The 12500-nt window shown below is 39.9% G+C and overlaps 2 protein-coding genes across 7 annotated transcripts in view; both read left to right on the forward strand.

Annotated features, from left to right (window-relative positions):
• The window catches only part of LOC138001068 (uncharacterized), a 424432-nt gene that overhangs the window by 154621 nt on the left and 257311 nt on the right, over positions 1–12500 (forward strand). The window lies entirely within an intron of this gene.
• Positions 1–12500, forward strand: part of LOC138000045 (uncharacterized) — a 20010-nt gene that overhangs the window by 307 nt on the left and 7203 nt on the right. For 3 of the 6 annotated variants that reach the window (XM_068846180.1, XM_068846182.1, XM_068846183.1), the window contains 2 exons: positions 3473–3554; positions 8296–12500. The exon at positions 8296–12500 is cut by the window's right edge and continues 72 nt beyond it. In XM_068846180.1, the coding sequence (XP_068702281.1) occupies positions 8329–12500 (4172 nt within the window). In that variant the 5' untranslated portion in view covers positions 3473–3554; positions 8296–8328. Of the gene's footprint in view, positions 1–3472; positions 3555–7678; positions 7815–8295 lie in introns of those variants that run through there. The other 3 variants (XM_068846184.1, XM_068846181.1, XM_068846185.1) reach the window with 2 other exon arrangements.

Below are 12500 nucleotides of genomic sequence, written 5' to 3' on the forward strand. Positions count from 1 at the left end.
CACAATGTCGATTGTAATTGTATTGTAAAAACACTTGAATCATGATGTTTTTAAATACTTTGCTAATAGTAAGTAAATTTAATTAGCTTGATTGTACTACAGGTAAAGTACGTGTTTTTTGCTATTCAATTCCACAAGTCGCCCAAGCTCGATATAATTAATTTTTGTGTATTTACAGGAGTAGAAATATAAGGATTTGTATGGGGAAAACGGTTTTTCGCAAAATGCAAAAAAATATTTAGGATTTAAAGTAGAAATAGGTATCTCTAAGTGCCAACGAGACAGTCAATATAATACATAATTTGCAGATTTGTATCAGAGTTCCAAAGTACTCAACAGTAGTTTTAATTTTTTTATTCGAAAGTACTGAAACTCAACTTGTCTTGATAACAATAATACAATAATAGAAATTGCACACTTTGTATCTCCAACAACAATGTAAATGTCAACGTGTTTAGCAATAATATGGAAAGTACTGCTGTAATTTTAACAGGAATATACCATAATTAAGATGAATAAAATCAGTGCCGTGTAAAAAATTGCCAATGCATTTCCAGACTTTTCAGTGTGAAACATGTAATGGGGAATCAAACGCTGTAGCACATGAAACTTTAAATTTGATTTACTTGTAGAATTTTTATTTTGCAAGATACAGGCATGAATTATAAGTCAAATTGATCGTTGACTGCCAAATTGCGTACTTTGCAAACAACATATTTCCTTTGAAAATTAAATTAAATTGTTCACAACTCAATGGTTACAAAACGAAAAAACACCTCTAATCGTGAACTGCCGGCCGAAATTGACAACAGCGGCTGATAAGAACATGTACACTGGTTTAGTTTTGAGCTCGAGGTGATTGGCTTATTTTTGTTTATTGTTACATTACATTACTTTTTTCTCTGGATCACTCCACATTTTTTTTGCCTGTAGCTTGATACTTTTGCACATGGTTCTATAATGCTGCCGTCTTGCGATCCTCGCCTTTTGCTCGGATTGGTCATTGGCAACTAAAAAATAGCTTACCTTGCCTCAGTCTTGTGTTTCTTTGTCTCTGGTACCATTTCTTGGTTGATTAAGAGCAATTTAGGTGGTTTTTGGTTCCTCTTCTTTTCCCTTTATATATTCTTTCCCAAGGTTGGGCACCAAGACGAAGCCACCAAACAGAATCATCGAAGGAAAAGGGCCATAGATTTGCTCCCAAATCTTTGATTGCCTGGAAATTCCACATAGATCACCGCCGACAATACCTTCGCAACCCAATTGTCTTCTTCATTCGAGCCGCTTGCACACTGAGAAGGAATTAAGGGCCGACAAACTCTGCAAACATTTGCTTCGAGAGCCATAGAATTCAGCTTTATTCAAAACCCGCGTTACCCAAACCATTGGAAGATTAAGCCTAAGACTCACGAATGGTCACCATTGTGCCCAATGACCAATCGCGGGTCGCTAAGCATTCTTGACAGTTTGGGTAATGCGGGTGGTAAATAGCGCCAAATTCGATGGCTTTCAAAGCAAATGTTTGCAGGGTTTTGCGGCCCTTAGTTCCTTCTCAGTGTGCAAGCAGCTTCAATGAAGAAGACAAATGGGTAGCAGAGGTATCATCAGTGATCTATGTGGAATTTTGAGGCAATTGAAAACTTAGGAGCAACTTTATGGCCCTTTTCCTTAGATGATTCCGTTCGGCAGCTTCTTCTCGGTGCCTTCTTCTTGGTGCCCAACCTTGGGAAAGAATATGTATAGGGAAAAGAAGAGGAACCAAAAACCACCTAAATCGCTCCTAATTGACCCAGAAATGGTATCAGAGACAAAGAAACACAAGACTGAGGCAAGGTAAGCTATTTTTATTTTAAGCGTAAATATGTTTGAATTTTGAGAAAAACTGTTTTCCCCGTACAAATCCTTATAATTTCTACTCTTGCATAATAAAGTACAGTACAAATACACATATATCGAGCTTGAGCTACTTGTGTTCAATTCAAATTATCTTTATTTCCCTGTAAACAGTTTGATGGAATAACATCTGATCATCTGAATATATCGAAATATCTGAATATATCTAAATATTTGCAACAGTATTAGACACTAAGGATTTAATGATCATGCAACAAAGCTGCGAAATGATATTTCTCTACTGAGGGATAGATGTTTCTCTGGAATAATCTGCGGAATACAAAAAGGTGTCTTATTTATGAAGGCAGTGTGGCCGAGTGGTTAGGGCGCTTGCCTTGAGATCCGGAGATCCCGCGTTCAAGACCCGTTCTGACCACTCGTTGAACTTGATCCTGGTAGTCCCTGGTTCAACTTCCCAGCTGCACTTGTAAAATAGCCAACTGGTTTGCCTCCGGCCAGTTGGGATTCTTAACAGTTGTTGTTCTGTTCTGTCATTTCGTTGTGTTTCATTGGCCCTGAAAAGCCCCTATGGGGAGCAGTCAATTAAGTATGTATTGTATGTATTGTATTGTATTGTCTTTCAGTTCTCACTATTAATAATATTAGGCTTAAATGCTGAGGTAATATTACATCAAATAAAACTATGATCCTTGAAGTTATGGACGAAATTTTAGCAATTGCATAGAGAAGCCTGAAAAACTCAGGACTTCAACGGGGCTTGAACCTTGCGATACCAGTGCAACGCTCTAACCAACTGAGCTATGATGTCACTGACATTGGGAGCTGGTCATTTGTGGATTCTAATTTTCCTGTGAGGAATGAATCAATGAACGAAATGATGTTGAGTGTACAGTAGGAGCTAAGAAATTGCATCCATAACTGCAAGGATCATAGCTTTACTTGATTTCATTTCTGCAGTTCAGTGTAATTATTACTTTCATATATCATTTTGTTCATTGTAATATTACGTGTAGGTTTTGTTAAAAACCAGATGACTGGATCATGCAATTCTAGAGTTTTGATTGGCTGGGTCATCATGGTATACATGTATGTAATGGAAATTGTATGAACGCAAGTGCAATTCGTGAAATGCACTAGCAAGTTATTTTTTATTTACGTAACAAAATTATTCAGTTGCTGTGTTTCCTTAGCAACTTCCACATTGCACTTGCACCCTATAACCTATTTAATTATGCAGTCATCATTGACCAATCAGAGTATACTGTATACTGTTGAGTATACAGTAAGAGCTATTATACCATGCTCTAAAAATGTCAGTAACTGCACACATTAGTTTTTTTAGTAGGGAAGTTTTATCCAAAATTTGCATTCCACTCATATGGGATGATTATAGCCAAATTGGGGCTACACACCTCATTGGCTATCTATTATCTTGAGCTATTTCTCTACACTTGTATAAATGTCTCTTACACTTTTTTATTTAATCTTTATGAAGTAGTTTCTAACAAGTTAATTTACTGGTAAAATTATTTTAGAAATAATAATTTTGAGACTCTGTGTTTAAGATTTTATTATGTTTTTGATCAGTTGGCAACTTTGTTCCTGATTTCTATTTCAGTACATGCGCCCCAAGCTTAGTGTGAGGGAAAGCCAACAAAAATATAAGGATATATAGGAATCCCGATAAAAGATCTGAGAAGGTAATTTTCCTAAAAAATTCTCAATTAGGAAGCCTAACCTTATTGCCATTGTGGGTCGCTTCCTTTCTATGTGTTTTTTTTTCCAGTTTCGACGTGAATTGAGCCATTAATGCTTTGGTGCGCAATAAAAGACAATACACACAACTTGGGGCGTAAACGAGGGGCAGGGAATGTACTGGCAAGGCACGGATAATACCCACCGCCGGTATGGACCACTGGATGAGGGGCCTCGGCAACTAGCCGAGGGGGTGCCTCATGCCTGTATTGCAAGGCGGGCATAGTTGCTGGCATAATGTCCTGGGGCCAAGTTAACCCAGTCCAGCAGAGTAACAATATGCCCCATCCCTAACGGGGCTTCAGCACAGGGCTGAAGGGGTGCCGTATTGCCCGCCCATATTTTATTAAGGAGAACTATTGAATAGGTTACAGAAGCTCATAAGGAAAAAATAAAATAAAATACAAGAGAACCAGAAAGCAAAACGGGCGGGAGGGAGGGATTAAATTGCTCAACGGAAAAAACAGAACTAGTTGAACTGTGGAAATGTCAAACTGAGAAGGCTCGCATGGCGGGATGAATGAAATAGCCAAATAGGGTAGTCACGTGATGGGAAGTGACGCTCTCCTCCCAGGCGCTGCCCAGTATTTGCTTACCAGCATTAACGTCTATTTTATTCTAAAATATCATTTATTAGTTCCTCAGTTGTCAACGGTTATTATAGTAATTTAAAGGCTGAGCACTGAATTCTCAGGAGCCCACCAAAGTGAGTCAAACATTCCTGCTTAAAATGTTCCCACAGCCACAAATCCACCGTAGAATTCAAGGGCAGAGGTTTCTCTTTCATTTCAATCCGCTAGGAACGCAATTGAAGTCCTGCCAGTGACATCAGGCAGCTGTTAATATCCCAAACAAATCGATAAAATGATGAAGAAGATCCTCTTTCACTTTCAACACCACATGGCGACCGTTGAGTTCGGTTTGATAATGAGTCTTTGTTTGTGGTTTGGTTTGCCGTCCCTGATGACTATACCAAACAAAGACTTTAACTTTAACTTTAACTTTATTGAATTTGTTGCGCGTACAAAATAGCATCAGCAACTGGAGAAGAAAACAGGACGATGTCCCAATTGATATTCAACCCTTATAAATATTAACAAAATAGTAATAATAATTATAATCGTAAAAGTATAGTAATAAAAATAGTAATAATTATCATATGATATTATTTACAATCAAGTTTATTTAAAAATAGCTTCATTAACTTACACCCTCACGACTTGGAAGATTATAAGAAAGGGTTTTATCAGCATAAAAATCTAAAAGCCTCCTTTTAAAAGTATGAAATGAGTCCACGCTTTTAACATCCCTTGGTAGTTTGTTCCAAAAATTGATAGTTTTAAGTAATTTTGTTTTGGGTGTGGTATTTGGTAATTTAATTCACTCGAATTACGCGTTTTCTGCCGAACTACAGTTTGACAGAAAAAGTCTTGGTGACCCAGATCAATATAGCCTGCTCTAGCGTTATAGATAAGTACCAAGTCTTTCATTTCCCTTCTATATTCTAGTGGTAATAAAGAAAGTTTTAACAGCCGATCCCTGTAGGAAAGGTCCCTTGCATAATTCAAGATAACTTTGTGGCCCTGCGCTGAACATTTTCTAGTAATAGTTTGTCCTTTGACGTGTAGGGTGACCATAGTTCACAAGCGTACTCTAGTTGTGGTCGAACAATTGAGAAGTATAAAAGTTTCTTGATGTCAGGATCATTGATATCTCTACAGACCCTACGAATAAGACCAAGTGTTCCATTTGTTTTAGAGGAGATCAGTTTTATATGTTGAGACCATTGGAGAGTATTGGTGACAGTAATGCCCAAGTCTTTAATTTCGCTAACTGTTGCCAGTGGGGACCCGTTAAGGTGGTATTCTCGTTTTGTGGGAATTTTCTTCCTAGAGATATTCAAGGCCTTACATTTGGGTATACTGAGACACATTTTCCAGGTATCACTCCAGATTGAGAGCTGCGTTAGCTCTTGTTGAAGTGAAAGTTTGTCCGATGGTTTTTCAATTATCTTAAACAGCTTAGAATCATCTGCAAATATAGCAACTTTAGAGTCATGTTCAATACATTGAGGAATGTCGTCTATATAGACAAGGAAGAGCAGAGGGCCCAATATAGAGCCTTGCGGAACACCGGACAAGACTTGTAACCAGTCGGAATAGGTACCTTGTAGTGCTACTCGTTGATATCTATTGGAAAGATAGCTCTGAAACCAGTTTATTAGCTGCCCAGATATTCCGAATCGAGATAGCTTATTCAGCAAGGCACAGTGAGGGACTTAGTCAAATGCTTTAGCGAAGTCCAAATAAGCTATGTCAATCTCCTTGCCTTTGGCTAGGGCTTCGATTGCTTCGTGGTAGACCTGGAGAAGCTGAGTAACAGTAGACCTTCCTCTAAGAAAACCATGCTGCAGATGGTTAGCCACGTAACTCCCGTTTTATACTCTCTACATTGGTTACCAATTCAATTCAGAATTGATTTTAAGATTTTAATAATAACTTTCAAGGCCATACATGGTCATGCACCTGAGTATATATGTATTGTAATCTTATTAATATTAAGAATCCTTCCACGTATGGTCTCCGGTCTAATTCTGAACTTTTGGTCTCACCTCCGTCCACGAAAACTAAGAAAACACTCGGTGACAGGGCTTTCACTGCTGCTGCACCATCACTTTGGAACAAACTGCCGAGTGAAATACGGGAGGAGGAAAATTTTGAACGGTTTAAGTCTAAATTAAAGACATTTTTATTCAGAGCAGCTTACCCTATGAAAAGCTCGTGATGTATTTTGAGTCTTTTTATTATATCCAGAATTGTAAATAACTATTTTTAAACTTTTTTAACTTGTTTTTTAACTTTGTAAGGCGCATTTGATCATATTCACATGTTAATTTGCGCCTAAGAAATATTAAATATTATTATTATTATTATTATTATTATTATTATTAGAGTTGTGGCGAGATGAGGGTATAGCAATGGTTAAAGACACATCTTTCTAGGCATTTACACACAGTAATGAAATTGGTCGGTAGTTCTTGGATAATGTGGAATCATCAGATTTGTAGACAGGACATACATTAGCCAATTTCCACTGGTGGTCGGGAAACTTGCCGAGAGACAACGATAGGTTAAACAAACGGCCGACGGAAGAGGCAATTTCAGGTGCAGTTTCCTTCAGCAATCTACCAGGAATGTTATCAGGGCCATGCGCTTTGTTTACATCTATGTCTTCCAGTACTTTAATTACCTCTGGTATCGTAAGGCGGATTTCGCTTTAATGATGAGCAGGTATAACAGAAGGTCCTTGGTAAGATTCAGAAGTACCATCATTAGGACTGAATACTGATTGAAAAAAAATGTTAAGTAAGTCTGCTTTCTCTTTGTTATTCGTCACTAAGCGTTGACCATCCCTCAAGAAGCCAGATCACCAATTTTGCTTGGTGGTAGATTTAACTAAAGACCAGAAACGTCTGGTATTGGTGAGAAGCGAATCCTTCAGTTTAGCTGCTTTTCTGCTTTTTCTTTATCTTTATCATTGCTTTAACCTCCCGTCTTGCTTGTCTAAACCGATCGTGGTCTAGAGTACTTCCACGTTTGATAAACACATTTCTCAAACGACTTATTACCAAACCGAACTCAACGGTCGCCGTGTCATCTTCAAAGTTCGTGAGGATGTTTTTCATCGTTTTATCGTATCGTTTGGGACGTTAATAGCCTCTTGGCATCACTGGCAGGGCTTTGATTGCATGTCTAGCGGATTGAAATGAAAGAAAAGCCTATGCCCTTGAATTCTACAGTGGATTTGTGGCCGTGGGAACATTTTAACCAGGAATATTTGATTCTATTTAATGGTCTCGTGAGAATTCAGCGTTAGCCTTGCTATCTTATCAAGACCGTTGACAATCGATGATCTCATAAATGCTCAATTCACGTCGAATCTGGAAAGAAAACTCACAGGAAGGAAGCGACCCACGATGGCAATAAGGTTAGGCTTTTTAATTGAAAATTTTTTCGTAAAATTATCTTCTCAGGTCATGTCTTCCCATACAAATCTTATGTGCCCTCGCGCTGAGGTTGGGGTTCCTGTGATGTAAAGAGGTCTAAAGGGACAGGGTGATAACCTCAAGCACACAATTTTTTGAACCCATGCAGTCAGTAAGCTTGCAAAACTTGAAAAATGTAACAAAGGAGCTTGTTTAAAAGGTAGTGGTGATGTAGCAAAAAAGCAAGCTTCCTCTTAAGCAGTCTTAATTTGTTTTTCCCGCTGGCTTGCAACATCTTTCATTCTTGTGACAAGATACAATTTATGAATGTCTGGATAAGATTCCAGTGGGTTAGAAATTCTGCATGGGACGATTGTGTGCCTTGTCACTCAGTACTGCTTTTTTGCAATGGTATACGTCTTCGAAGTTTTGTAGTCACTTGGTAAATCAAGGCTGTTCATTTTATAAGTATAAGTCAAAGGTAATCGTTGAACTGCCAAATACAGGCATTCATTTGATCCTTGATCTCTTAGCTTACCAGTATATGTAGCGGTGAATCATAGGCAATGTAGTTACATTCTTTAGTTAAAGATAATGGTTGGTGATAATTTTTAATCAGTCATTTAATCAGACTCTGATGAACACTCAATGGAAACCAATTAGACAATCGATTAATTATTTCATTTTTCTTTTACATGCAGATACAATATGAAAAATCATTAGTTTGGATTACAATGGCCACATCTGGTCCTCTGACCAGCTCAGAGGAGAAGACAAATGGAGCTAAGCTAAGTAGACTTCTTATTGATGGTGGAACAACTGTACTGAGAAGTGTTTTTGACACTCATCACCCTCCTGCAAAGTTAGCAGCTGATCTTAATACCTGTTATTCCATCCTTAACAACCTTTTACGTAGAAGAATTCTCAATGGTCACCAGTGGGACAAGCTTTTCCCTAGTGGCGGAGTTGCTCCGGACTCCAACACGTTTGATATAACTCTGCTTTTCCTCCTTCTGACCAATATTTGTGGACTTACCCCTCCCCACACAGGATGGCATCACAAACCACCCCCAAGTGACACTTCTCATGAGGCAAACCTTGCTCGCATTAAGTTTTTCCGTAATCAGTTGTATGGGCATGTGACAACTACTGGTGTGGATGCACCAACATTTAATGCTCTGTGGAAGGAAATAAGTGCCGTTTTAGTGTCTCTTGGGTTAAGTCAGGCAGAGATTGATCGATTAAAGGCAGAGCAATGTGGGGAGGAGGATTATCTTGATGCCTTACGAGAATGGGCAGAGAGTGAAGGGAATCTAAAGTCTCAACTTCATGACATGCATCAACTTCAGAACAAAGTTCAACAGACTGTCGAGGACATACAAACCCAGCAGTCAACAATCCAAGAGACTGTTGAAGACATACATGAAATTGTTACTGAAATCCGTGAGACACAACACGACACCGATCAGGAGGATAACATCCGAAAGAAACTTGCGAGGCTTGACACCCAACGTGATATCAGAGACTATACAAAGAGATACTTACAAGGAACCCGTGAATCTGTCTTTGCTGAAATCCACAGGTGGTTGGATGATGCAAGCTCTCCAAATCGTGTCTTGGTGCTCAGTGGAAATGCAGGGATGGGGAAATCTGTCATCGCTGCTGAGATGTGCAGAAGAATGCAAGAAGCTGGCAGATTGGCGGGGAGCCATTTTTGTCACCATGACAGAGCACGCCACAGGAATCCCAAGGTGATGATGCAGTCTTTAGCATGTCACCTCTCATGCTGTATTCCAGAGTACAAGAAAGCCCTTGTGGAACAGTTTTCTGGAAATCTAGGTGTAGAGATCAACAACATGGAAGTGGTAGATCTCTTTTATTTACTTTTTTCAGAACCTCTGAACATGGTAGCAGATCCAGGTTTTACATCTCTTGTGGTAATAGATGCCTTAGATGAAAGTCAATACCAAGGGCGAAATGAGCTTCTTGACGTGATATCCAGTTTGTTTAAGGATCTGCCACTTTGGCTTCGATTTTTTGTGACGACGCGACCTGAAGTTAACATCTGGGACAGCCTGAAAGATTTGCGTCCACTGCGACTGGAGCCAAAAGATGAAGACAACTTGAAGGACATTCGGTTTTACTTTGAACAGAGCCTAAGCGTTTTATTACAAGTCGAAAGGCCCGAGTATGTCGTAGATGATCTCGTGCAAAAGTCAGAGGGAGTTTTTCTGTGTGCCCAGTTTTTGGTAGATTTTATAAAGGCTAATTGTTCATCCGTTCTTACCTTGGAACATCTGGAGAAGACCCTTCCGTCGGGCATCTCGTCTGTGTACCAGTTGTATTTCGAACGGTTGGAACAAGACTTGTGTAAGGAACTGAACATAACAGAAGAGCAATTTCTTTGTTTTCTGAGTGCAATTGCAGCTGCAAGGGAACCACTGCCTTTGGGTTTTGTTCCTAAATTGTTGTGCACGAAGTCGTCGTCCTTGAGTGTTATGCGAAAGGTGAGCAAAGCCATTGCCATTGTGTCATCACTCCTTCCTGTTCACGATAACCGTATTCATTTCTTTCATAAATCAGTCAAGGACTGGTTGACAGACAAGTCACGCTACGAGCAGCACATTTTCAGCGTGGAGAAAATGGAAGGCCATAAGATCCTTTCTACTCTTTGCTCTAAGGAATTTGACGAGTTAAAGAGTAAAGGTGTTAGCAAGTCGCAATCCTTCACTGGCACTTCAAGGTATGCCTTGGAACATGGTGTTCAGCACATGCTAGAGTTAGACCAGGACATGAGATCCTGCAGCATGGAACAAGTGATTGGAAACTATGTGTTATGCCCTGAGCTTTTGTATGCAAAGATTTGTGTGAACATATCAGCAGCCACAGAAGATATCGTTTGTGCAATGAAACACGGTGGTTTGAAAACGATATCTACCGAGTGTCAAGAGACACTTTCGTCATTATTGATTGTTTTAAAGAAGCACCGCCAAACCTTAGAGGTATATCCGTTTACCATCTTTCAAAGTCTGTTGAACGAAGGAAGTAGTAAACTATCCTCTGACTCCCGCCAGCTTCTGGAGACCAAGTATACCGATAAGCCTTACATGGAGTTCTTAAGAAAAAATGACTCCCTAGGAGATGATCAAGCTGTGTGTTATTTTTCTTCAGGGGTGGCTTGTTTCGATGTGTCCCCCAGCTTAGAATTCATTGTGTGTGAATGCTGCGATGGATCCATTCAGTTGTGGTCACTTGTTTCTGGTAACCTCGAATGGAAGCGTTATGTCAAACCAAAATACTATGATTCGTTATTTGGCGTATTAAGAATCATCAATACCGATGATGCATACCAACCAGCAGATTTTGAAAGGTCATCCGTGTTAGGTTTTTACCGTTCAGTGGTGTTTCATCCCAGCAAGGATGTCATCTTGCCAGGGGAGCTAAGCCATTCGTTTTCCTTTAATGGTGACTTGAAGCCTCTTTTTCCTACCAGTAAGTGCAGTTTTTCTGTCTGTTCAATATGCGGCGACGAGATGTTAAGTGATTATCCAGACGATGCTAAATGTCTTGTGGTGTGGAATCTAAACGATGGCAAGGAGATTAATCGTTTCAACACAGATAAAGATATTTCATCTTTTGCGATGTCCCGAGATGGAAAGCTCGTGGCTGTTTCCCATTCAACGGGCTCAGTTTGTTTAGTTGACAGGGAAAGTGGTTTTTCACCTCTCGCAGAGGCATCTTTGGACTCTGTGTGTGGAATGATCAGATTCTCACCGGACAGTCGATTTCTTTTTTGTGTACATTTAACACCACGTGGCTCCATAAGGTTTTGTTTAGGAGTCACTGAGGGGCCTGAACATCACTATGCGATGGACGTTGTTGATGGTCCCAGTTGTAATTCCATCGAGCTAGAATCCCATAGAATCGGTGGCTATTTGTTAGGAGATCTTCTGAGTTTGGAGGATGACCCCCAGTGCTCTACCGTAGTGCTTGATAGCCATTCTCGTTTAAAGAATGAAGGTTGGTCTTTAGATTGCATAAGAATGGTTTATCGAAATCCACCAACGAAGAACCCAGAATTCCGATTTATCGTCCACTCTCTTCTATTCTCGTTAACCGGCGAGAGTGTTTATGCGAAAGTCACGGTTTTAAACGAATCGCGGAACTATCCGGAACAAATTTTGGCTTGGGACGTTTTAAATGGGGAAGTCAAGGGACAGAAAGAGTTTGAGAGTCCTACTATGCGTGATTTTGTAGCTGTAAAACAAGGCATCTTGTTTGCAACGAAGAGCACTCTTGAACTGTGGAACTTTGATTTGTCAGTCTGCATGCGACGATGGATGTTTGGCGTGGATGCTCTCTTTTCTATTTCAGATCATCAGGTGGCATGCATAACATTTGAAAAGCGAGGTGGGATCATTTTGGATGTTGTTGGAGGAGAGATTGTGGAGGTATTTAAACTGCCTCCCGGGAATTTGCTTGCTTGGCACAAGGACCTCCAGCTGTTTGCCTCCACTGGTGGTAGGGAAATTGAACTGAAGCAACTTGGTAAAACCGAACAGCTCTGGCATTTCTTCGTGGGTCGCAGATTTTTTCTTTCTGATGAGATTGCATCATTTTCACCCGAGGGTCAATTTATTTTGATAAACAGGGTCGGCACGCATAAGTACGTTCTCGAGACAATTTCTGGTAAAGTGCGTCTTAAGTTGAGTGATGACCCCTATTCCTACTGTAAATTCATCAGTGACGAGGAGTGTGTTTCTGTGAACACCGTCCGTTACGCATCTGGCTATCTCCTTCAGCTGTTCAACGTAAGGTCTGGAGATCTTCTTGTTGTAATGGATGTTTTGGGCATTATGCCCTCCTGTTTAGCAACATTTCGTAGATCGAGTCTGATTGCCATTGG

Source organism: Montipora foliosa, chromosome 4, assembly GCF_036669935.1.
Source record: "Montipora foliosa isolate CH-2021 chromosome 4, ASM3666993v2, whole genome shotgun sequence".
Classification (NCBI taxonomy): domain Eukaryota; kingdom Metazoa; phylum Cnidaria; class Anthozoa; order Scleractinia; family Acroporidae; genus Montipora; species Montipora foliosa.